At 45.0% G+C, this 24,674-nt stretch overlaps 1 protein-coding gene and 1 pseudogene across 3 annotated transcripts in view; both read left to right on the top strand.

The window, feature by feature from the left end:
* Window positions 1–721: 721 nt before the first annotated feature.
* Window positions 722–810, top strand: LOC123953703 (annotated as a pseudogene).
* A 17,153-nt stretch (window positions 811–17,963) lies between these two features.
* RNF38 (ring finger protein 38) overlaps window positions 17,964–24,674 on the top strand; it is a 138,165-nt gene continuing 131,454 nt past the window's right edge. For 2 of the 3 annotated variants that reach the window (XM_046023369.1, XM_046023370.1), the window contains exon 1: window positions 17,971–18,289. In XM_046023369.1, the coding sequence (XP_045879325.1) occupies window positions 18,037–18,289 (253 nt within the window). In that variant the 5' untranslated portion in view covers window positions 17,971–18,036. Of the gene's footprint in view, window positions 18,290–24,674 lie in introns of all 3 variants that reach the window. The other variant, XM_046023368.1, reaches the window with a different exon arrangement.

Below are 24,674 nucleotides of genomic sequence, written 5' to 3' on the forward strand. Positions count from 1 at the left end.
AATTATATGATATCTGTATTTCTCAATCTGACTTATTTCACTTGGCATAATACCTTCTAGGTCCATCCAGGTTATCTGGATGACAAGATCTCACACTTTTGTGGTTGTATAATATTCCATTATGTATGTGTACCACATCTTCTTTATCCATGCATCTATCAATGGATATTTAGTTTGCTTCTATATCTTAGCTATTGTAAATAATGCTGCAATAAACATAAAGGTACATATAACTTTTCAAATCAGTGTTTTGCCTTTTTTGGATAAATATCCAGTAGTGAAATATTGGATCATATGGTATTTATATTTTTAATTTTTTGAGGAAACTCCATACTGTTTTTCACAGTGTCTGCACCAATTTACGTTCCCACCAACAGTGTATGAGGATTCCAAGATAAAGAATATTTATAGCCCCCTGGAAGTCTCCTGTGTGTCTCCGTTTTCAGTGAATATTCACTCCTCAATGACAGTCACTATTCTGGTGAGTTTTGCCTGTTTTTGAACTTTAGGTAAGTGGAATTATTCAGTACATATATTTTTGCATTTGACTTCTTTCCTCTATCATTACATTGGAGAGATTCACTCATGTTGTGAGTAGCACTGTTTTGTTCTTTTCTATTGCTATGTCCATTGTAGCAAATGATTTAAATATCATTTTAATTTGAGTCCAATCTAGAGCCAAGACTGAGAACTCTAGAGTCAGAAAAAACAGCATTTGAGGATCCTTTTGTAGTTGGGTGTTCACGCTTCTGTGTGATATGTGCCATCCCTTAAACCTTGTTACGACCTAGGCACATTACCCATCTGACGTGAAACAAAACAAAACAAAACAAAACAAAACAAAAACAGCATTTGAATCTTTTTTTTTTTTTAAAGATTTTATTTATTTGACAGAGAGAGATCACAAGTAGGCAGAGAGGCAGGCAGAGAGAGTGAGAGGGAAGCAGGCTCCCTACCAAGCAGAGAGCCCGATGCGGGACTCGATCCCAGGACCCTGAGATCATGACCTGAGCTGAAGGCAGCGGCTTAAACCACTGAGCCACCCAGGCGCCCCAGCATTTGAATCTTATCTTCAGAACTATTTGACCTGGGTTTGCTCATGGTCATTGGGCTCAATTAGCCACTGAGTTTCAGTTAATTACTATAGCCCTTACTGGGCATCACATTAACTCATCAAGGTCAAGATAAGAAAAAGCACACCAACAGAACAGTGTCTGCTACTTCTCTTCAGTAGGAGTTCTTGTAGTAATCTAATGATTAGCTTTCTTTTGCTGCCTCCCGCCCCCAGGTGACAGCTCAGGTGCAAGAAGTTAAGATCACATCAGTGAATGTGGTGACAACCTTAGTTTAGAAATGACCTTTAAAAAAAAAATTATTTATTTATTTGTCAGAGAGAGAGAGAGAACAAGAGAGCAAGCACAAGCAGGGAAAACAGGCAGAGGAAGAAGCAGGCTCCCTGCTCAGCAGGGAGCCCAATGTGGGACTTGATCCCAGGACCCTGGCATCATGACCTGAGCCAATGCAGACGCTTAACAATTGAGCAACCCAGGCATCCCTAGAAATGACCTGTCTTAAATAAGAATCAATATTTTTGTGTCCTATGGGCACAGCTTTCAGATTCCCTGCGGGAGATGAGTTTCTTGCACTTAGGGAGATCCAAAGCCATGACTTCCTATCAGGACTTAAATACCCTGACCAGGGGTGCCTGGGTGGCTCAGTGGGTTAAAGCCTCTGCCTTCAGCTCAGGTCATGATCTCAGGGTCCTGGGATCGAGCCCCACATCGGGCTTTCTGCTCAGCGGGGAGCCTGCTTCCTCCTCTCTCTCTGCCTGCCTCTCTGCCTACTTGTGATCTCTCTCTCTCTCTGTCAAATAAATAAATAAAATATTAAAAAAAATACCCTGACCCACATGCACTTTACCAATCAGGAGTTATTTTTACCATAAACAATGATGCCTAATATCATAGCCCTCATTGCACCTTTACTAGATTTCTGGGGAGACAGAACTATAAAGTTAACCTGAGTTTGTCCTAAGAGAAGGAGAAAGGGAAAATGCTTTATTCATACTCCCCTCGATGATACATTACCAAGCAGATTAACTCTGAAAATGTCTCTGCTCTTTGAGTCAAAAACAGTATTTGGCATATGAAAATGCTTAATAGGTGTTTTCTTTTCTTTTTTTAATTAATTAATTTATTTTTTCAGCAAAACAGTACTCATTGTTTTTGCACAACACCCAGTGCTCCATGCAATACGTGCCCTCCCTACTACCCACCACCTGGTTCCCCCAACCTCCCACCCCCGCCCCTTCAAAACCCTCAGGTTGTTTTTCAGAGTCCATAGTCTCTTATGGTTTGCCTTAATAGGTGTTTTCTAATGAGTAAATTATGACAAACATTGAACAACATTAAAGAGTTACATTCATCTAAAACAAAACACAATGACTTGACTTTTATGTTACCTAAGTGAGTCTTAATTTCTCCTAATTCCTGCTACCTCTTCTGTGAAATGGAAATGAAAACTTTTCCCATTTCATTGGGACTGTTACAAGAATTAAATGAGATACTGTATGTAAAAGATGTTACAAACAGCTATGCTTAATCCTCATTATTATAGATGGAGAGAAGAGGTCTAGAGAGAGGGAAGGGGATTTGTAGCAGGTCACATAGGGCGGTGGAACTGTCCAGGTCTTCTGACTCCCAACCCAGTGCCTGTCCACAATACTATGCAACCCCTCTTCCCAAGTTGTTTTACCCAGTTATTGTTTAGGAAATCAAATACCTCACACCAATCAGGACTTTTGTCCAAGAGAGAAGACTCTTGTGAAAGTCTACTTTCATTGTAGACTGCTCACCCATCCTTCCTTCACAGGACACAGTCCACTCATGGACACTTTTCCTGGTGTTAAGAGGGAAATTAAGATTTTCTCCAGACCATAAGAAAAAGTGAAAATTATGTTCTCAGCTTGCTGCTGACTAGCAGAGGAAGGGCAAACAGAACCTCTAAGCATTCATTCTTGAAGGCTCTGACTCCTTTTTCCTTTTCAACAGCCGCTGCAAGGAGGGGGATAGGAAAAGCAATGTGATCAGAATGTAATGAAAGAACAAATCTCACTGGGAGTTAAATACCATTGTTTAAAAAAAAAAAAAAAGTCACCATGGGCAGAAGCCCAAAAATCAGAGGCTTCCCCCAGTGTTCTTTGAATCCATTTTTTTTTAAGCTGTTAAAAACACCCTTAAAATAAACCTGCCATCTTGTGAGGACAGGAAGAAGGTTACCCGTCTTTCCATCACCATCTGCAGGGCTAGCTCAGCTTTAGGCTTCCTTGAGCCACACTCCCCCGCCTTCAGCCTGTTCTTTACAACATGGCAGGGTAGAGTTGATTATAGTCTCTTTCCCTAACTTAGCAAAATTCAGTGACAATTAAAATCTGAAGTGAATCGAGGAGAGACTATATAATAGTTTGCTTCACAATACATTTTATTGTTGCAATTTCATATCCTCTAATGAGTTCTAACATTGTACTTAGCCATTTGTATTGATCGGGATCAATTTGGATCAGGTCAGTTTATGAGTTGGGTCAGGGCTCAGGCTGCTTTTAAGATTAGAGCTTGATTGGCTACTGGGGTCCCGGCTCCTATTTTGGTTGGGATCAGGGTTTACCCTGTAGCTGTGATCAGGCTCAGTCTGTGGTGGGCTATAAATATAGTCTGTGATTAGGGTAGAGACCTGTCTGTGATTTGCATGTGGGCTTCATCTGTGCTGGAATCAGGCCTCAGCCTGTGATCAGATTTGTTGGTGGTGAGCACTAGGATTCAAGGGTTGGAGTCATAGCAGAACAGGGTTCTATTCCAGCAAAGAAGGGCAGGAAGTGTTGGTCAGAAGTACCGAGTCCATTGAGGAGCTGTCAGACCAGAAGACTGAGCAGATGGGGGAACCAGAGAACCAAATGGGGGTTAAAATAGACTTGGTGACAGCTAACAAAATGGCCTACATTAAAAGAACTGACAATACCAAGTGTGGGTAAGGATGTGGAGCACCTGGAACTTTCTTATGTTGCTGATAGAAGTATAAACTGTAAAACTGTGTTGGACACTCTTGGGTAGTATATATAAAGACAGGTGCATGTATGTAGACCATATGGATCAGCACTTCCACTCCTGGAACTGACAAACAACTGCTATGCACAACAGGGACAAATCTCATGGAATAGTGTGAAGCAAAAGAAGCCAGACACCCAAGAGTAGATATGTTATGATTCCATTTATAAGGGGTTGGAAAACAGACAAATTAATCTACGAAGATAAGTGCCAGATAGAGGTTACATTAGGAGGGGGTATAGATGGGACAGAGCATGAATAGGTCTTTTTTTTTTTTTTTTTTTTTTTTTGACAGACAGAGATCACACGTCGGTGGAGAGGCAGGCAGAGAGAAAGAGGGGGAAGCAGCTCCCCGATGAGCAGAGAGCCCAATATGGGGCTCAATCCCAGGACCCTGGGATCATGACCTGAGCTGAAGGCAGAGGCTTTAACCCACTGAGCCACCCAGGTGCCCCTGGTTTGTTTGTTTGTTTGTTTGTTTAGATTTTTTTTATTTATTTGAGAGAGAGAGAGATCACAAGCAGGGTGAAGGGTAGAGGGAGAAGAAGACTCCCCACTGATCTGGGAGCCCAATGTGGGACTCAATCCCAGGAACCCACGATCATGACCTGAGCTGAAGGCAGATGCTTAACCAACTGGGCCACCCAGGTACCCAAGTGCCAGACTCTTGATTTCAGCTCAGTTCATGATCTCATGGTTGTGAGGTAGAGCCCTGTGTCAGGCTTCACATTGGGCATGGAGCCTGCTTAAGATTCTCTCTCCCCTTCTCCCTCTGCCCCTCCCTTTTCCTCTCTCTTTTTCTCTCGCTCTCTCCGTCTTAAACAAAAATTATTTTAAAACACCTGGGTGTCTCAGTTGGTTAAAAGTCTGCCTTCAGCTCAGGTCATGATCCCAGGGTCCTGGTATTGAACCCTACATCGGGCTCCCTGCTCAGGGAGCTCCTCCCTTTGCCTCTGCCCCTACTGGCCCCCCGTGTCATCTCTCTCCTGCTTTCACCCTCTCTCTGAAAGAAAGAAATAAAATCTTTGAAAAAAATTATTTAAAAAAAATGTAGTTGAAAAAAATTGGCTAAAGACTGGTTGGAGAATTAATTCCACAGTTATGACTATTCTGCCATGTCAGTTGTGGCAAAACTACTGTGGTTTGTTGAGCCTGGGAGTGGACTTGGAGGGTGCCGGAGGTGAAAGGCTGCAACCTTTGAAGCAATAAGACTGGGCAATGATACAGTGTAAAAAAGCCACACACTTAGGTGCCTGGGTGGCTCAGTGGGTTAAGCCTCTGTTTTTGGCTCAGGTCATGATCTCAGGGTCCTGGGATCCAGCCACGCATTGGGCTCTCTGCTGAGTGGGGAGCCTGCTTCCCCCACTCTCTCTGCCTGCCTCTCTGCCTACTTGTGGTCTCTCCCTCTCTATCAAATAAATAAATAAAATATTTTTTTAAAAAAAGCCACACACTTGGAGTCAGAAGTCCTGTGTTTGGATCTTAGTACTCTGCTTAGTATCTAATCCAGTGGGAAGTACTGGTGTGTTGGGATTGGTTGTGAGGCACACCACAAATCATTCATTGGTAATTATAAGTCACTGAAGCTTTTAATAATTTTCTCTTAATTCATTTCAATTCTTAAGACATGCATTTCGTTAAAAACAAATTAAGTCTTACAGAACGGTATACAGTGAAAAGTCCATTTTGCTCCCATCCCTGACTCCAAACACCAGTTCCTCAGTCTCCCTCTCGAGAGACAGCCATTGTCATTGCCTCCTTAAATACCATTCCAGAGATAGTCTATGCGTATTCATGAATTTTTTCCTTGAAGAAAATCAGAGCAGACTCAAGGTATGCCTGACATTATGTTACTTGCACACTGAATATTTTATTTTCAGAATGGAATTAAGTTTTTGTTATAAAAAAACAATACATGCTCGGGCGCCTGACTGGCTCAGTGGTTCGGCTCAGGTCATGATCCTAGGGTCCTGGGATCGAGCCCCGCATCGGGCTCTCCACTCGGTGGGGAGCCTGTTTCCTCCTCTCTCTGCCTGCCTCTCTGCCTGCTTGTGATCTCCGTCTGTCAAATAAATAAATAAAATCTTTAAAAAAACAAACAAACAATACATGCTTATTTAAAATTGCATAAAGTAAAAAGTAAAATCTCCTCCACCCACTGTACTGCCTCTTATTCCTTAATTCTAGAATCAACCACTGTTAACAGTTTCCTGTGTGGCCTTCCTGACAGCTGTATGTATGTGTAAATATACATAGAATATTACTATAAATGGTAAGTTTGCAATCTGATTTTTTCCATCAGCAACACATCAGAGATATCTTCCCGCATCAATTACATACAGCTCAACTTACCTTTTTTTTTTTTAAAGATTTATTTATTTATTTGAGAGATAGAGAGCAGAGGTGAGGCAGAGGCAGAAAAAGAGAGAGAATCTCAGGCAGACTCCCCACTGACTGTGGAGCCTGACACAGGGCTCTATCTCACAACCCTGAGATTGTGACCTGAGCTGAAACCAAGAGTGGACCATTCCACTGACTGAGCCTCAACTTATCCTCCTCTTTTTTTTTTTTTTTTTTAAGATTTCTTTTATTTATTTGACAGAGAAAGACAGTGGGAGAGGGAACATAAGCAGGGCGAGTGGGAGAGGGAGAAGTAGGCTTCCTGTTGGGCAGGGAGCTCATTGGGTAGGACTTGATCCCAGGAACCCTGGATCATGACCCCAGCTGAAGGCAGCTGCTTAACCACTGAGCCACCCAGATGCCCTCAACTTACCCTTTGTAATGGCTACAGAGCATCACATGTTTTCCACTGGGAGAGAAAGAGGTAAGAATGGGGAAAGAATTACCCATGGGTATATGTCCATCTGAAAAAATCATCTGTCATATGTGTCCCAGAAGAAAGAGTGTGGAAAACCACTGACTTAACCTATCTGGGTCTCAGTTTCCCATCGGCAAAATGGAGACAATAATGAGATCCTGACTACCTCACAAGATTGTTGTGAAGATTGCATAGAGAGGAGAATGGATGACAGAGTACTTTGAAAACTGAGAAGTGCTATGCGAGTGTGAGACCATTCTTCTTAGAGGGGAGGAGAGAAGGGCGGTAGTTCCACACTCTAAAGCCTACAACCAGCACTAATAATAGTTTTTTTCTGCCCTCCTTCTCCAAACGCATTGATCATCTTTGCATTATAATTGTGAACATTTGCGGAGTTCTTTGCTAGCCATTCTTCCAAGATTTATATATGATAAGGGACACCTGGGTGGCTCAGTCCTCAAGCCTCTGCCTTTTGCTCAGGTCATGATCCGAGAGTCCTGGGATCAAACCCCACATCAGGCTTCCTGCTCTCCAGGGAGCCTGCTTCTCCCTCTTCTTCTCCCTCTTCCTGCCGCGCTCACCCTGCTTGTGCTTTCTTTCTCTCCGTCAAATAAAGAAATAAAATCTTAAAAAAAAAAAAAAGCCAAGCTCCTCAGACTGCTGTTCCAGGACTTCCTTTGTCTAGTCAAATAACATTTGGAAGCCTTTGTCTTATACCACAGGAAATTCTAAAGTCAACTTCTTGGGGCGTCTGGGTGGCTCAGTTGTTAAGCTTCTGCCTTCGGCTCTGGTCAGGATCCCAGCATCCTGGGATTGATCCCCATAGTCCTGGAATCGATCCCCACATCGGGCTCCCTGCTCAGTGGGAAGCCTGCTTCTCCCTCTCCAGCTCCCCTGTGCCTGTGTTCCCTCTCTCGCTATCTCTCTCTGTCATAAATAAATTAAAATAATTAAAAAATAATAAAATCAACTTCTCCATTATTTCATATCTATCTAGGAGCCTGCTATGGGTTGAATTGTGTCCCCCCCCCAAAAAAAGATATGTTGAAGTCCTAACCCCTAGTACCTCAGATCATGCCCTTGTTTGGAAATAGAGTTGTTACAGATGTTAAATAGTTATGGTCGAGTCACACTGGAGTTGGGTGGACCCCTAATCCAATATGACTGGTGTCCTTATAAGAAGACGGCCATATAAAGAGACAGTGAGAGTGCCATATGACCATGAAGGCAGAAATTGGAATTATGCAGCGGCAGGCCAACAAAGGCCAGAGATTGCCAGTAAACCACCAGGAGTTAGGAAGAGGGAAGGAACAATTCCCCTACAGATTTTGGAGGGAGTGTGACCTTGCTGACAACTTGATTTAGGACTTGTAACCTCCAAAGCTCTGAGAAAATAAATTTCTGCTATTTTTTGCCACTTGATTTGTAGTACTTTGTTACTACAGATCCAGGAAACTAATACAGAGCCTCATCCATTTAACCCCCACACTGCAGATCTGGGCCCAAGATGAATCAGGCCTTCTTTCGCCTGTCCCATTCCTGGTCTCTTAGCTGGCCATAGCGTCCTTGGCGGTCCGCTTGTAGCACACTCAAGACAATCACACCCATGACATTCCTGGTTTCCCCCTTCTCTTTAGGCCGGCAGCACACCAGTGGTCTGTTTACTTCCCGGCATGCCCTGTGCTGGGCCAGCCAGGTTCCCTGCCCCCTGCCTCTTCCTGGCTCAGGGCCAGCCCGGCCCCTCTGGGGAGACAGTAGATTGAAGCCCCCTTCTGGGTTGCCTAGGCGACAGTGCCGTCTGAGTGCCCTGGAGCCAGGCAGCTGTGGCTGCAGGGAAGGGAGGGACCAAGGGAAGGGTGTGGGGGAGGGGAAATGGGGGAAAGACCCAAGGGTAGTCCTTAAAAGGGGCTCTAGTACAAAACCAGAAGGTGAAATTAAAACTGCAGCCTTGCCATAACCAGAATTATAAAGCAACATGTAAGACTTGAGATGGAGAGGAAAGACTTTATTCGGGGAATTCTATAATGGAGCTCTGCTCTGTGAGTCTTTGAGTCCGAACCCCATTCAAACCTATGCTTTGAGGCCTTTTGACAGCATGAAAGATAAAAAGATAACAAAATTCAGGCAAATGGGGACTGGCATTTTGTACAGCAAGGGCAAATCCTCTATAAACTGCCTTAAGGTGCACAGTAAATAAAGAAAAAGATGTTTGTGATTTTAGCTTAATAAGCAATGCCTGCTGCATGCAGGGGAACATGCAGGATGCTAAGTATGTGGGGTGGGAGTGCAGGGAGGAACAAGAGCTTATACTTGCTCTCCAGCAGCACATAGTCCTTCTTTCAATTGTTACTGCAGGAATGGGCTTTTGTAACAGCATCCTGGAACTCTCCAAAGTAATTCTTCTTGGTCCATGGGGTTATATAGGACTTCAAGGAGGCATGGGACTCCGTCCTAATCCATCAGGTCATCTATGACATTGTCCTGGCCACAGATGGGTACAGAGGTAAGCATGTACCCAGTCTCAACCAATGACAAGTATTGAATCTTTTGCTAGAATTGCTGAGAGGAATACATGATCTCTCTTCTGTGCTAGAAGCTACAATCACAACAACCTTGTTACTGCTTAGAACCTATATGAAGCCAACATGGTGGTGAGCAAATTGGGAGGAAAATTGGGAGCTGATGATGTCATTTGAGCCCCTGAATCAAGTCATGCCAGACTTGGGGCGCCTGGGTGGCTCAATCGTTAAGTGTCTGCCTTGGGCTCAGGTCATGATCCCAGCGTCCTGGGATCAAGCCGCATCAGGCTCCCCGCTCAGTGGGAGGCCTGCTTCTTCCTCTCCCACTCCCCCTGCTTGTGTTCACTCTCTTGTTGTGTCTCTCTCTGTCAAACAAATAAATTAAAAAAAAAAAGAAAAGTCATGCCAAACTATCCCAGATTTGGGGGTATAAGAGCCAATAAATTCCAAGTTTCTTAAGGTGGTTTATGTTTCTTCCACTTCAAAAGATTCAGTGGGGTGCTTGGGCAGAACAGTCAGTAGGGTGTCTCTCTTGGTTTTGGCTCAAGACACGATCTCAGGGTTGTGAGACTGATCCCCACCTCAGGCTCCATACTGAATGCAGAGTTCGCCTGCGACTTTCTCTCCCTTGCCCTCCCTCTCCTTTCTCTCTTAAAATAAATAAATAAATCTTTAAAAAAAAAAAAAAGATTCAATAAAAGATATATTAGGAACTCTTTTTAATTGGTTAATGCTTTCCATTACCTATGTAAAATATGCCAATCTATGCCTCTCTGTCCTGAACAGCCACACCCAATAGGCTGTTTTCTGCTACTTTGCCTTGAATTTGTTAGTTGTATTTATTTCTGCAATTATGTTACTTAATTAAATACTAAGTAAACTGCAGAAATACAAGTGCAAAAGGAAAGACAGTTCCCACTTCTATGAAAACTAAGTTAAATGTTTTCAAAAGACTGGTGGGGCGCCTGGGTGGCTCAGTGGTTTAAGCCGCTGCCTTCGGCTCAGGTCATGATCTCAGGGTCCTGGGATCGAGTCCCGCATCGGGCTCTCTGCTCCACGGGGAGCCTGCTTCCCTCTCATTCTCTCTCTGCCTGCCTCTCTGCCTACTTGTGATCTCTCTCTGTCAAATAAATAAATAAAATCTTTAAAAAAAAAAATAAATAAAAATTACTTTGGGGGCACCTGGGTGGCTCTGGTGGTTGAGCATCTGCCTTTGGGTCAGGTCCTGGTATCGAGCCCCATGTCAGGCTACCACTCAATGTGGAGTTTGTTTCTCCCTCTGCCTCTGCTTCTCCCCTGCTTGTTCTTGGTCTCTTATCTTTCTCAAATGAATAAACAAAAAAATTAAAAAAAAAAAAAAAAGGTAGGGCACCTGGGTGGCTCAGCTCGTGATCCCAGAGTCCTGGGATTGAGCCCCACATTGGGCTCTCTGCTCAGCAGGGATCCTGCTTCTTCCCCCCCTCCCCCTGCCTGCCTCTCTGCTTACTTGTGGTCTCTGTCTGTTAAATAAATAAATAAATAAAAGTATTTAAAATAAAAAATAAATAAAATTTAAAAATAAATAAAAATTACTTCGAGGGGCACCTGGATCACTCAGTTGGTTAAGCATCTGCCTTCAGTTTAGGTCATGATCTCGCAGTCCTGGGTTCGAGCCCTGCATTGGGCTGCCTGGTTGGCAGGGAGTCTGCTTCTCCGTCTTAGATATGGATACATACATAGTTACAAATGAAAATAAAAACATGGACAAGTTTTACACTTAGCTTTGGAGGAGTCTTTGGTTCTTTTTCCCCTCTAAAGAAACCAATAATGGAAAAAATACACGATGCATATTAGGTGAGAAACAGGCCATTAGTTGTCTCATTAGAAGCCTGGCGGCTTCCACCTGGGACAATTGGAAAAGTTGCTCTGAAGAAAGCCAGGTACTAGGTAAGAAGTCTTCCTGGCCTGAGCCCACAATGTTAGGAAGCCCACGCTAGTGGCATTGAGAGTGAGATGCCCTGCTAACCCCAGCATTTCTAGCCACTTCAGCGTAGGTACCAGCCAAGTGGTGAAAAGCCATCTTGGATATCCAGCCTAGGTGAGTTTTCAGATCACTCCAGCCCTTGCCTCCATCTGACTGCAACCTTCTAAGAAATTCTGAGTGAGAACCGCCCCACTGAGCCGAGTCTACCCATGGAAGCACAAGAAATAATAACACATTTTTTTGTTTTAAGCCACTTTATATTAGTTTGTTTTGTTATACAACAGATAACCAGTCTCTTGTGGATGAAAGGAGAGAATCACAAGAAAAGGAAGGTAGCCACTAACGTCAAATACCATAAAGAGATCATACCATAAAGAGGATGAGAAAAGACCATTGTATTTCACAATTGAGAAGTCAGCATTGTCCTTCAAGCATTGCAGCTTCAATAGAATGGTAGGGGCAAAGGCAAATTGGAAGTGTTCGTAGGGCAAGTGAGTGGTAGGAAACAGATACAATGACAGATTCATCTCTCTTCTTTCTTTTTTAATGGTTTAACATTCGCTGATGATTCTTACCTGAATCAATTATCCATTGGAGATGGCAAAATGGAGAATTTCTAATTCTATCAGTCCTTCTACATTTATTAGCTGACATTCTTCTGCAAAGAAGAGTTTTCCCTCTTCAATTGGGGATGAACCTAATTTCTTCCTAAAATGACACATTAAATGCTTCATTCTTTCTCTTTAATTACCAGTTACCTGACAAAGGAGTTAGTGTCACAGTATTTCCATTGATGGTAAATGAGGTTTTTCCCCCCTTTTCTCTCTCATTCTCTCTTTGAGTATCATTATGGACTCATGTGTGGACTCGTGTATCACATTTTTTCAATGTGTTACAATCAATTACAGACTAAATTCGTCTTTAAAAGAAGCAATGAAGGATAGGGCTAAGATGTGATCAGAAAATTCCTGGAAGAATACAGTGGTTAAAGAAATACACACACACACACACACACACACACTCACACACACCCTCTTATCAGTGATCAAAAAATGAAAATCAGAACTATATAAAAGAGGAAAAAAACTATAAAATATTCAGTTCTGGTACTGGATGGATAATCCAGAGAAATTCTCACATAGATCTCATAAGGGGCATGTATGAAGATACTCACAGCATTGTTGATTTGGGTTGTGAGGAGCAATTTGGGTATCCATAACTGAAGAAGCCTTAAGCAAAATGTCGTGGGTGGAGTACTATTCAGTTATTAGAAGCAGTGGACCAGATCTTAAAAACCTGTTACTGCAAGGAAGAACAAAAAGAAAAATATATGTATTTTATAATATTATTTATGTAAGAAAAAATACACTAATCTAAAATAGTAATAACATTTTAAATAAGTATCTACAAATAACAGTTTTTATTTTACTTTATAAAAATTTTTTTTAAAATAAATATCTACAAACAAGAGGATATATGCTTAACATACTGGAATGATTTCCAGGGGTGAGAAAAGGGAATGAGATTGGAGGATATGGATAAAAGTGAATAATAAGTAAAATCAATGTGAGAGGCTTTGTGAGTGAATAATAGGATCAAGTCAACCCCCTATATTTAAATAAAAATAAATGCTTACATGAATAAATTGTGATAGTCGTTCTGGAAAGGAAAACCTTTAAAAACATTGACCTAACAATTTTTTTAGGAATCTAGCCTAAGGAAATAGAAACTTATGCTTATTAGCATTATAACAGGAAGAAAAATGGTCAGCATGTGTTTTATTGCTCTCATCCACAGCCTGCAAAGTACATCCCCAGGTGTTTCAGGAAAGAGTCTGGAGTGTTTCACAGGTGTTTGTGATGTGCTTGGAACAAGTAGAGGCATGTGATATTGGGGGTTAAATGCATCATCTCCTGCTCCAGCTCCTTCCATCTGGCTCTGCTATATTTCCACTGCCTTTGCTGGGAATGGTTACAATGGTCACTGAGTTCTACCATTTCATTTCTGGAGTCCTTCAACTGCAAAGGCTGCAGAATGTTATTCTGTGCTGTAGCTGAGACTAGCTGGCTCTTCTTTTTTTTTTTTAAACAGGAATTTTTTTTTTTAAAGATTTTATTTATTCATTTGACAGAGAGAGAGATCGCAAGTAGGCAGAGAGGCAGGCAGAGAGAGAGGCAGAGAGAGAGGAGGAAGCAGGCTCCCTGCGGAGCAGAGAGCCCGATGCGGGGCTCGATCCCAGGACCCTGAGATCATGACCCGAGCCGAAGGCAGCGGCTTAATCCACTGAGCCACCCAGGAGCCCCTAGCTGGCTCTTCTTCTTTTTTTTTTTTTTTTAATATTTTATTTATTTGACAGAGAGACATCACAACTAGGCAGAGAGACAGGCAGAGAGAGAGGAGAAAGCAGGCTCCCCGCGGAGCAGAGAGCCCGATGCAGGGCTCGATCCCAGAATCTTGGGATCATGACCTGAGCCGAAGGCAGCGGCTTAATCCACTGAGCCACCCAGGCGCCCCTAGCTGGCTCTTCTTTTGGTTTTACACACTATTAAATTTTATTGTGTGTTACAATTTTTCTGGAACTCTTTCGTTGCTTTCTTATCTCCTTCCTCTACTCCTCCCCCTCCAGGAAAAACAAACAAACAAACAAACAAACCAAAAGACAAAGCAAAAAAGAATACCAGCAAAGCATGCAGGAAGACAAACACAAATAATAGATGTGCTGGGCTTAAAAGTGAAATGAGAAATGCAAATCGAAACCACAATGAGATACCACTTCATACCCATTAGATGACTGTTGTTAAAAAAAAAAAAGAGAGAGAGAGAAAATGACAAGTGTTGGTGAGGATGTGGAGAAATTGGAACCCCTGTGCAATGCTGGTGGGAATGTAAAATGGTCAGTTACTGTGGAAACCAGTTTGGTGGGTTCTTCAAAAAGTTAAGTATAGAATTACCCTATGACGCAACAATTCTCCTTCTAGGAGGAATTGAAAAGAAATGAAAGTGGGGACTCAGATAATTGTATGCAAATGTTCAGAGCATATTATTCACAATAGCAAAAAACAACATAAATGTCCATTGATGAATGAAGGAATGAAACAAATGAATGAATGAAACAAATATATGTACATATAGTGAAATATTATGTATATATATATATATATATAGTTGAATATTCACTTCAAAAAGGAATGAAATCCTGATACACACTACAACATGGTTGAACCTTGAAAATAGTATGGTAAGTGAAATGAGCTAGACACATAAAGACAGATATTATATGATTCCATTCATATGAGATACCTAGAATAGGCAAATTCATAGAGACAGAAATTAGAATAGAGGTACCAGGGACTGGAGGGGAAGAGAATGGGAAGGTTATGGATTAAGAAGTACAGAGTTTCTGTTTGGGTTGATGAAAAACTTCTGGAATGGATAGTGGTGATAGTTGAATACTTTTGTGAATATAACTGCTGTCGATTGAATTGTGTCCTGCTCAGATTCATACATTGAAATTCTACCCCTCAATGTGATAATATTTGGAGTTGGGGCCTTTGGGTGATAATTAGGTTTTGAGGTCAGGGAGATGGAGCCCGCAAGTTGAAATCAGTGCCCTTACAAAAAGAGACACCAGAGAGAAAGAGAGCTCTTACCAGAATCAGACACCAGCACTGGGCTGGCCTCCAGGGGTTGATCCAGGACCCCGAGATTATAACCTGAGCTGAAGTCAGACGCTTAAGAAACTGAGCCACCCAGGAGTCTCTGTGGTCCATTCACTCTTTTGTACCCCTTAACTGGTGGGGCGAGGTGGCCCCAGGCCTGACCCAGTCCTCTCTCTTGTTTCTTCCTGGCCTCCAAGGCAGCCTCAGTGGGGTCTTTTGGTTACTGGATTAAACTGCTTGCCTGCCCCCTTTCTTCCAGGGCTGGTGGGAAAAGCACTTGACCAAATTGGAGTTTCAAGAGTTGAAACTGGGATTTGGGCATTGGGGTGTAAATAGGCCTCATTTTTTTTTTTTTAAAGATTTTATTTATTTGTCAGAGAGAGAGAGTACAAGCAGGCAGAGTGGCAGGCAGAGGCAGAGGGAGAAGCAGGCTCCCCGCTGAGCAAGGAGCAGATGCAGAGACTCAATCCCAGGACCCTGGAATCATGACCTAAGCCAAAGGCAGCCGCTTAGCCAACTGAGCCACCCAGGCATCCCTAAATAGGTCTGATTTTGTTCAAGGCTGCTGAGACCTATTAAAGGAGAGATGAGGGGCGCCTGGGTGGCTCAGTGGATTGGGCCGCTGCCTTCGGCTCGGGTCATGGTCTCAGGGTCCTGGGATCGGGCCCCGCATCGGGCTCTCTGCTCCGCAGGGAGCCTGCTTCCTCCTCTCTCTCTGTCTGCCTCTCTGCCTACCTCTCTGCCTACTTCTGATCGCTCTCTGTCAAATAAATAAATAAAAAAAATCTTAAAAAAAAAAAAAGGAGAGATGAATGCCATAGTTTATGGGCATTCTACAGAAGGCATTGGGACTAAAGCCCCAAGTAGTAATATGTTACCTGCCATGAGAAAGTGAAGGATAAGATTCAGGAAATACTAGGGTCCTGAGATCAAGGCCTGAGCTGAGATCAAAAGTTGTATACCTAAGGACTGAGCTATCCAGGTGTCCCAATTACATTCTTTTTTTTTTTTTTTAATATTTTATTTGTTTATTTGACAGAGATCACAAGTAGGCAGAGAGGCAGGCAGAGAGAGGGGGGGAAACAGGCTCTCTGCTGAGCGGAGAGCCGGATGCGGGGCTGGATCCCAGGACCCTGAGATCATGACCCGAGCCGATGGCAGAGGCTTTAGCCCACTGAGCTACCCAGGCGCCCCCCAATTACATTCTTAAAGTCTTCCTGGTCCACTTTCCCCAGACTGTTTCACCTGGTAAACTCCTCATCATCCTTAAGCTATTATTTTTTCTTTTTTAAAGATTTTATTTATTTATTTATTTGAGAAAGAGAGAGAGACAGCAAGAGAGGGAACACAAGCAGGGGAGAGAGATAGAAACAGGCTTCCCGCTGAGCAGGGAGCCTGATGCTGGGCTTGATCCCAGCACCATGGGATCATGACCTGAGCCCAAGGCAGATGCTTAACGACTAAGCCACGCAGGCACCCCTAAGCTCTTAACTTCTAAGAATTGATCTCACCATCCTCCAAGGAGACTTGTAAACTCTTTGAAGTCTGGGCCTATACCTTCTTCATTGTCTCCCCAGGGCCTGGGATTGTTGATGACTGAAAGCTCAGTACCTAGTGATTGTCAAAGTGGAATTTAAAATGTCCGTTGCCACAGATTCATCCACACGACCTTCTCATGGGGCCAGCCTAGCACTGTAGCACTGTGCCTTGTCAACGTGCTAACCTGCTCTCTCTCTACTCAGTTCCTGGTTGGTGACTGCATGTGGGGAAAGGCTGAGGATAACGCTTTCTGGAAACGATCTAGTCAGCAGTTTAGCTGCACCCTCACCCACACGGCTGTACTTAACAGCACTCCTAGCACGTGGTTGAGTTTTATCCTGCTCCTCTGTGGCTTTGATATAAGAGTAAGAAAAACATGAAAAGGAAATGGGTTCAGTAACCAATATCCTATCCGAGGAGAGGAGGGCCGCCAAGAGGGTCATGAATCTGCAGAATTCTTCTCTCTTAGAACACCGTCAGCACAGCTCAAAAGCCTTTCCTCACCTCCCCGCCTCTCTCTCTTTTGAGACTAGGCCCAGCTGGGTTAGATGGTTTCCTGTAAGTTTTTTAACAACAAGGACGTTTAAAGTAAGAAAGAGGAAGAGAAAGTCGGAGGAAGGGGCAAGGGACAGGGCAGAGCTAGGCCGGCTTCTGCTTATAAGTCAAGATGGGTCTCTAAATTCAGAGAAGGCAGCGCATCTCCCTCCATCTCTTTCGTTTCTGCCTCCACTATCCTCTCTGGGTCCGTTGATTTATTACTGAGACACAGCTCAAGAAGGGCAGAGTTTCTTTCCTCAGTGTCTGAAAGGGAAAAAACTTTGAGCAAACAGCCAAAAGAAGGAGGGGGGTGGAGAGGAGACTGGCTATAGTTGGGGAAGAGAAGGAGGGAGGCCGAGGAAGCATTGGCCGCGCAAGGGGAGGCCGGCGGGCTGGCGAGCTGCAGCTACCCGGGCCGATCCCCTAGCAAACTCGCGGGCGCAAAGACTGGCGCCAGAGGTAGCCGAGCAGCTGAGCTCCAGGCGCAGCGGGGCCTGGGTGGCGCGGGGCCCGGCCCGGGAGGCCCGAGTCTGTGCCCGGGAGGCGGACCGGGGGCGGAGCCGCCCCGGGAGCTGGGTTCTCCCGCGGGCGGCCCTTAGTCTCCCCGCCTCCGCGAGCGGCCGCGGCAGAGGATGCCCTACGGCGCCGCCTGTCCTGCCGCGGAGCCGCGGCAGAGAAGCCGGCTGCCCATTGGCGGCGGCGGCGCGGCGTCTCCGCCCCCTCCGCGTCCCCGCCCCCGCCGCCGCTGCCGCCGCCGCCGCCGCCGCTTCCCGGCTCCGCCTCCTCCCCCTCCGGGAGCCGCCTCCGTCGCCGCCACCGCCGCTGCTGCCGCCGGCCGGGGCCCAGTCAGCGCCGCCGCCAGAGTCGAGTCGCAGTCGGAGCCGCTGCCCGCGGCCCCGCCATGAGCGGAAGCGCCGCCGCCGCGGTTGCCGCCGCCGCCGCCTCAGCAGCTGCGGCCGCCGCGCACTTCCAGCCTCAGTCGTCGTCTCCCAGGCCGGGCGCCGCCGAGCTCGGGCCCCTGCGACGCCCGCGCCCCCCGCCGCCGCCGCCCCGGCCCGAGCCAGCCGCTGCCGGCCGCCTCAGCCCTCCGGGTCACGGGCCTCTGCGGGCGAGCGCCCAGAGTGGCGGCGCCTGCGGCCGAGCGCCGGGAGCAGGTACGGGGTCCAGGAGCCGGCCGGGCGGGGAGGGGCGTGGGTTGGTTTTGGGGGTGGGGGGGCCCAGAGGCGTGCGGTCCAGCCGTCCGACCCCGCGCAGGAGGTGGAGCGTTGTCCGGGTCAGCTTTGTCCGGCCCCGGAGCCCCTCAGCCCTGTGGCCCCGTCGCGCCGAGCGGCTCACAAAGCGTCTTCCCACCCGGTGCGTAGTCCCCTCCCTTAGGGTGGGCAGGGCAGGACCTCTTTAGGTCTTCGCTTGGCGGAGGAGGAAACCGAGGCGTTCAGGGGAAGTGACTTGCCCAAGGTCACGTAGCCGGTGAGAGTCGTAGCCTGGCTAGGACCCAGGGCCACCCCGAGCCGGCACGGGCCCGGAGCAGGGGGGCTGGGAGGAGGAAGAGCCCCTAGCCCCGGAGACCCGAGAGACATAGATCCGGAGGAGGGGGCGCTAGGCCCGGCTCTCAGACACGCCCACCCAACGCTTTTTAGGTAGGCTTAAGAAATGGGATCTCCTGCGGGGTGGGACAGAGGAGCTGGGGCCGCTTTGAGGGCTTGGTGGTACCCTGGGGAGCCGATTTGGGGAGCCTCGGGGAAAGAGTCGTATGGGGGGGTGTAGTCTTTGGGAGAGGGCTTTCTTGAGTGAATGGGGCAGAGCTTCGGAAACTTCTCATCGTGGGGATCGTTTGGTCTCTGCCAGGCCACCATTGCCCGGACTAAACCAATCCAGCTGAAATTAATAGGAGGGAGGCCTTCCCGCTTTTGTGGAGACACCCACAAGGTGTCTGTTTTGATGAAATTGTCCAAGTTTCGTTTGTGCCCCAAACAGAAGTGCGTATAAGGCCCTAGTAAAAAGCATTTCTGCTGTAGAAGGCCGAATTAGTTTTTTCCCGGGTGGTCTGGATCTGTCACCCGTGGAGAACCCTAGAGAACAGCTACCCCAAGCGTGAAGGGGGAAGGAGGCGGGGAGGATTGGGACAAGTCACCCGCCTGCCTGGTATGTTAGGCAGGGCCATATACTGTATGGGACTCCCATTTTTCTTCGGGGGGTGGGTGCCTGAATGTGTGGTTTTGACTGTGGATGCATCATGGAAAGGGAAGGAGGAGAGCACTTGGAGTTCTAGAGACAGTGAGAGAGAGCGAGCAATGAAGAGGTTCCTGTGGAGCTGGGAAAAAGAAGCTGTAGAATGGGGGAAAAGAAGATATTTAGTCATTGCGGGGGAAGGGAGATGAAAGGATTTCCGAGGGGAAGGGGGCAGTGTCTAGTCCTGAGGAAAGTTGGGATATTTCAGAGAAGGAGGCAAGGGTGATCAGTTTGAAAGGAGTCTGTTAGAGGTGGATGGTATCTTAAAGGTTGAGTAATAGGTATTGGTCTGCAACAATCACTTCATTTTCTTCTAGTAAAGACAGTTGTACTTTCATATAAATGTTTTAGCCTTTTCATTCCCCACCCCCCATTCTCTCTCCGGTTAAAAGGCTGTTGGCTCTCAGTATTGTCTTGGAAGTAAGGCTTCACAAAAGAGGGAAGGGGAAGACTAATTAGCAAATGCATTAATTAGGGCCCTTTGTCCGAAATGATTCCTTGTTTAAGTCAGCTGTTTCCTTGCTGCCCTCCTGCACTTTGGCTTTCCAGCTGTGGTGGCTGTTGGGCGGGTGCTGTGGAATAACTGCTGTGATTTAGACAAGATAGGTTCAATTTTTCTTAAAAAATGGAGGAAAACCTAGTTGATAAATACGTATAAAAACATGAAAATTTTCTGGTCAAAGATTTTAATCAGGGAAATGCAAATGGAAACAATATTGAGGTGCCGTTTCACACCCATCAGATTGGCAAAATTTAAATGCTGTGATAATCAAGTGTTAGTGAGCTTGTGGGGAAATCAGAAGTTTATTTCCTGTTAGTGGGAGTGTAAATGAATACAACCACCTTGGAGAGTAGTGTGGTGACGTGTTATTATTGGAGAGCTAATATGCCTACTTACCCAAAATGTCTGTTTTTGGCTCTGAGAAATCCTAGTACAAGTGTCCAAGAAAAGAAGTATGAAAAAAATATAAGCATTCTCATTGCAGCTTAAATGGCCACCAGCACGGGGAAATGCATAAATTGTTAGATAGTCCCATGCGCTTGAGTCTTAACAGCACTGAAAAATAAATTATAGCCACATGCATTAAAATTATGGAATCTTACAAACATAATATGGGGTGGGGGAACAAGTTACAGAATTCTTAACAAAATGTTTTCACTTTTATAAAATCTGAAAACATGCAAAATAATATTGTTTGTGGCTATGTGCATATATGGTAATAGTATAAAAACATGCAACAACTAACACCAAATTCAGAGTAGAGATTATCTTTGGGAACAGAAGACAAGGAATGAGATTGGACAGGGGTACACCGAGGGCTTTAATAATATCTAATATTCTATTACTAAGAAATCTGAATCAGATAATTGCAAATTAGGTTTTGCTTATTTTGGGTGTAGGGTCAGAGATTCAATATCTTATTTTACATATTTTTCAGATGTTTGGAATATTTTTCACATGCAAAAAATTTGCTTGTTTATAGAGTGCAGGATTTTTGACTCATAATAATGAAACTCTTGCTACAGACTCCGGTCCAGCATAGCCTGTTAGGCATGCAGGCTGGTGATCCTTTTCTCACGCTTTTCTGACCTGGGAAGCCTAGTAAATTGCACTGGATGACTTTTATTTTGGAACTGCTGATAGGCATGGAGGATTTCTCAGTCTTTCTAAATTTTCTAGTAGACCTAGGTCAGCAGTTTGAGCTTTGTCAAAATATAAGTGCCCCAGGACGTTCAGACTTTTCTGTTGTAGGGAGAGCCCCAGAAATCTGATTCTGAAAAAGTTCCCCAGTAGATTCTGATGCCCACTAAAATCTGAGAGCCACTGCCTTTGGCTCCTGTCTCTGGGCTGTACTCCATCTCAACTTTGCCCTATAGGCTACCTTCTCTTGCCCCTCCTGCATGACTAGGACTAATTTGGGCCCATGTGATACTTAGCTCTTTTGTAGGGCATAAAAGAATGATAGGGTTGGAAGCTATTGAGTGTTAAGCCTTTTATAATGGGGACATAGTCCCATAGAGGACTAGACATAGTCCTCTTATTTTCATGCAGGTAGCTAAGGGGCCCACTGCCCACCAGGGCTATTTATCAGGTTTTATAAACTGTAACCACTTGTGTCACAATATGGGGTTTTATAATTAGGATGGGAGCAAAAAAAAAGGGGGGGCTTACAGAAGGAAAACCCAGCAAATTTGGAGAAAGGAAACCCCCAACAGTAAATGTATGTGAGCAAGCCTTTTTGCACAGATGATGGTGATTGTTTTAGTGCTTTAGCTTATGACATTGATTTAGATTTCAGCTATTGAACCTACATTCAAAGATTAGGGTCTCAGATAACTACTGATTATCCCCCTCAAGATGGAAGAATTTCCTTTCTCCAAATTTGATAGTTTTTACTTCTCTGCCAGACCCTTTTTGCTCTAGTCCTGATATGTTTAGGAATGAATTTATATTCACAGATGTGAGGACTTCTGGTAATGAGATTTGTGAAATGCCTGTTTTGGGGAAGGTTCTTCTCTCAGGAACCCTGCTTTGGAAGTGCAGTGCTTCTCCAGGTAGACTGCTGCAGGGCTGCCGTGTTGGGTTACTGTATGGGTTGTGCCCAACCTGAGGTCACCTGTTTTGTGTGGTGAGTGGGAGTGGAAATTCATTTGTGCTCCACTTACCAAATGAGCATTTTGTAGGGGTGCCTGGGTGGCTCAGTTGGCTGAGTGTCCGACTCTTGGTTTCTGCTCAGGTCCTGATCTCAGAGTTGTGAGATTGGTCCCTGCATCGGTATCCAGTCTTAGTGTAGAGTCTGCTTAAGATCTCTCTCCCTCTCCCTCTGCCCCTCCCGACCGTGTGTGCGCACTCTCCCTCCCTATCTTTGTCTCCCTCAAATGAATTTATGAATCTTTAAAAAAAAAATGCATTTCTTGTGGAGATGTGTCCCCTTGGAGAGGGACACCCTTTCTAATTCCCATCAAGTGCTTCATGAACTAGCATGGCCTTGCAACTTTGGAAGGCTCTGTCCCAGGCAGCTTTGTTGGTCCATGTGTAATGAAGTGTGTCATCCATAGTTGAGGACTCTGTGAAGAAGGCAAGTCAGTTTTGGGCTTTGAGCTCTGAGAATTTTGTTCATGTGAACTTTTAAATGGAAGGCATTTACCCTCACTCCGCCCCCCTCCTCCGGCTTTTCATCACCCTGTTCAGTTGAACCAAGATTCCAGCTTAAAATTATAAAATTTGTTACGGAGCTGGAGAAATAGGCTCAGTTTTGAAAATACCGTTATTTATGAAAAGACAGAATGAGAGAAATATTAAAAGGACAAAAGCATCTGGTAATTGAAGAAGAGAAAGTAGCTATGCACCACATTTGTTCTTGCATTCTTGGAGTGCTCACTTTGAGGGGGAAATACAATGTTTTCTTCTTCCTATTCCCCCTACACTAGCATTCCTCAATTTCTTAAGACCTGAGGCTTTTTAGCCAATTTTGAAAATATTTACCCATTTGTATTTTCCATTAAGTGGTTGTTTACGCTTCCTGCTGTTTTATTTTTTTCTTGGAGAGAGAGGAGGAGGGTAGTGCTAAACCAAGGACGAGACTGGACTTCCTACTGCTTTTGCAAATAATGTCAGTGTGTTTTTCAGAACTGTTGTCATGGAAGAGTGCTGTTCTGTGGACTCAAGGGAGAGGTACATTTGAAGTGGTTTCTGTTGTCTTTATTATCATTTCTAAACATGATCGAGGGTGAGGGTTACAGAGTTCCATTGTGCTTTTACTGCTGTCTTGAAGGAGTTTTTTTTTTTTCTTTTTTTAATATTTTATTTATTTATTCGACAGAGACAGACACAGGGAGAGAAGGAACACAAGCAGGGGGAGTGGGAGAAGGAGAAGCAGGCTTCCTGCTGAGCAGGGAGCCTGATGCAGGCTCGATCCTGATCCCAGGACACTGGGATCATGACCTGAGCCAAAGGCAGATGCTTAACAACTGAGCCACCCAGGCGCCTCAGTTTTTTTTGTTCTTTTTTTTTTTTTTAAAGAAAATCTGTTTAAAACTAAAAATGTTTAACAAAAATAGTCTTTTTTTTTTTTTTTTTTTTTTAACAAAAATAGTCTTAATGCCCACACAAGGAAAATAAACAGTTCTCACCTATGGGCCTTACCCAAAGCAGTTTGGATTTTTCCCCCCAATTCTGTTTAAAGGGATATTAGTGCTATTTTAGGGACTGCTTTGAACAGTTAACTGGAGTGATGTTCGGCAGGTGGAGGAAGAGAATGATGGGATCATACTGGAGTTTTTTAAGATTTTATTTATTTTATTTATTTATTTATTTATTTATTTAAAAAGACTTTATTTATTTATTTGACAGACAGAGATCACAAGCAGGCAGAGAGGCAGGCAGAGAGAGAGGAGGAAGCAAGCTCCCCGCTGAGCAGAGAGCCCGATGCGGGGCTCGATCCCAGGACCCTGAGATCATGACCTGAGCCGAAGGCAGAGGCTTAAACCACTGAGCCACCCAGGCACCCCGATTTTATTTATTTATTAGAGAGAGAGAGAGCACAGGGGCGCCTGGGTGGCTCAGTGGATTAAGCCGCTGCCTTCGGCTCAGGTCATGATCTCAGGGTCCTGGGATCGAGCCCCGCATCTGGCTCTCTGCTCCGCGGGGGGCCTCCTTCCTCCTCTCTCTCTGCCTGCCTCTCTGCCTACTTGTGATCTCTCTCTCTCTGTCAAATAAATAAATAAAATCTTAAAAAAAAAAAAAGAGAGAGAGAGCACAGGCAGAGTAGCAGGCAGAGTCAGAGGGCAAAGCAGGCTCCCCGCAGAGCAAGGAGCCTGATGTGGGACTCGATCCCAGGACGCTGGGATCATGACCTGAGCCGAAGGCAGCCACTTAACCAACTGAGCCACTCAGGCGTCCCCATACTGGAGTTTTATCAGTGACTGCCTCCAGTCTTGATATGGAAAACTGTCACTGTATTGTCTGCTTTTGTGATAAAGTATGTGCAGAAATAAGGGAGAGATTGGGAGTTTTGATATATGTAATGATTTGACCCCGTTGAAAGAAAAAGCAGAGGAAAGAAGTTAGAGGAAGAAATAACGTGAGAGTAGCAAGCAATTATTTATTTATTTATTTTTAAAAGATTTTATTCATTTGACAGAGATCACAAGTGGGCAGAGAGGCAGGCAGAGAGAGAGAGAGAGAGAGAGGAGGAAGCAGGGCCCCCGCCCAGCAGAAAGCCCGATGTGGGACTCCATCATGACCTGAGCTGAAGGCAGAGGCTTAACCCACTGAGCCACCCAGGCACCCCGAGAGTAGCAAGCAGT

This window comes from Meles meles, chromosome 11, assembly GCF_922984935.1.
Source record: "Meles meles chromosome 11, mMelMel3.1 paternal haplotype, whole genome shotgun sequence".
In the NCBI taxonomy this organism is placed as follows: domain Eukaryota; kingdom Metazoa; phylum Chordata; class Mammalia; order Carnivora; family Mustelidae; genus Meles; species Meles meles.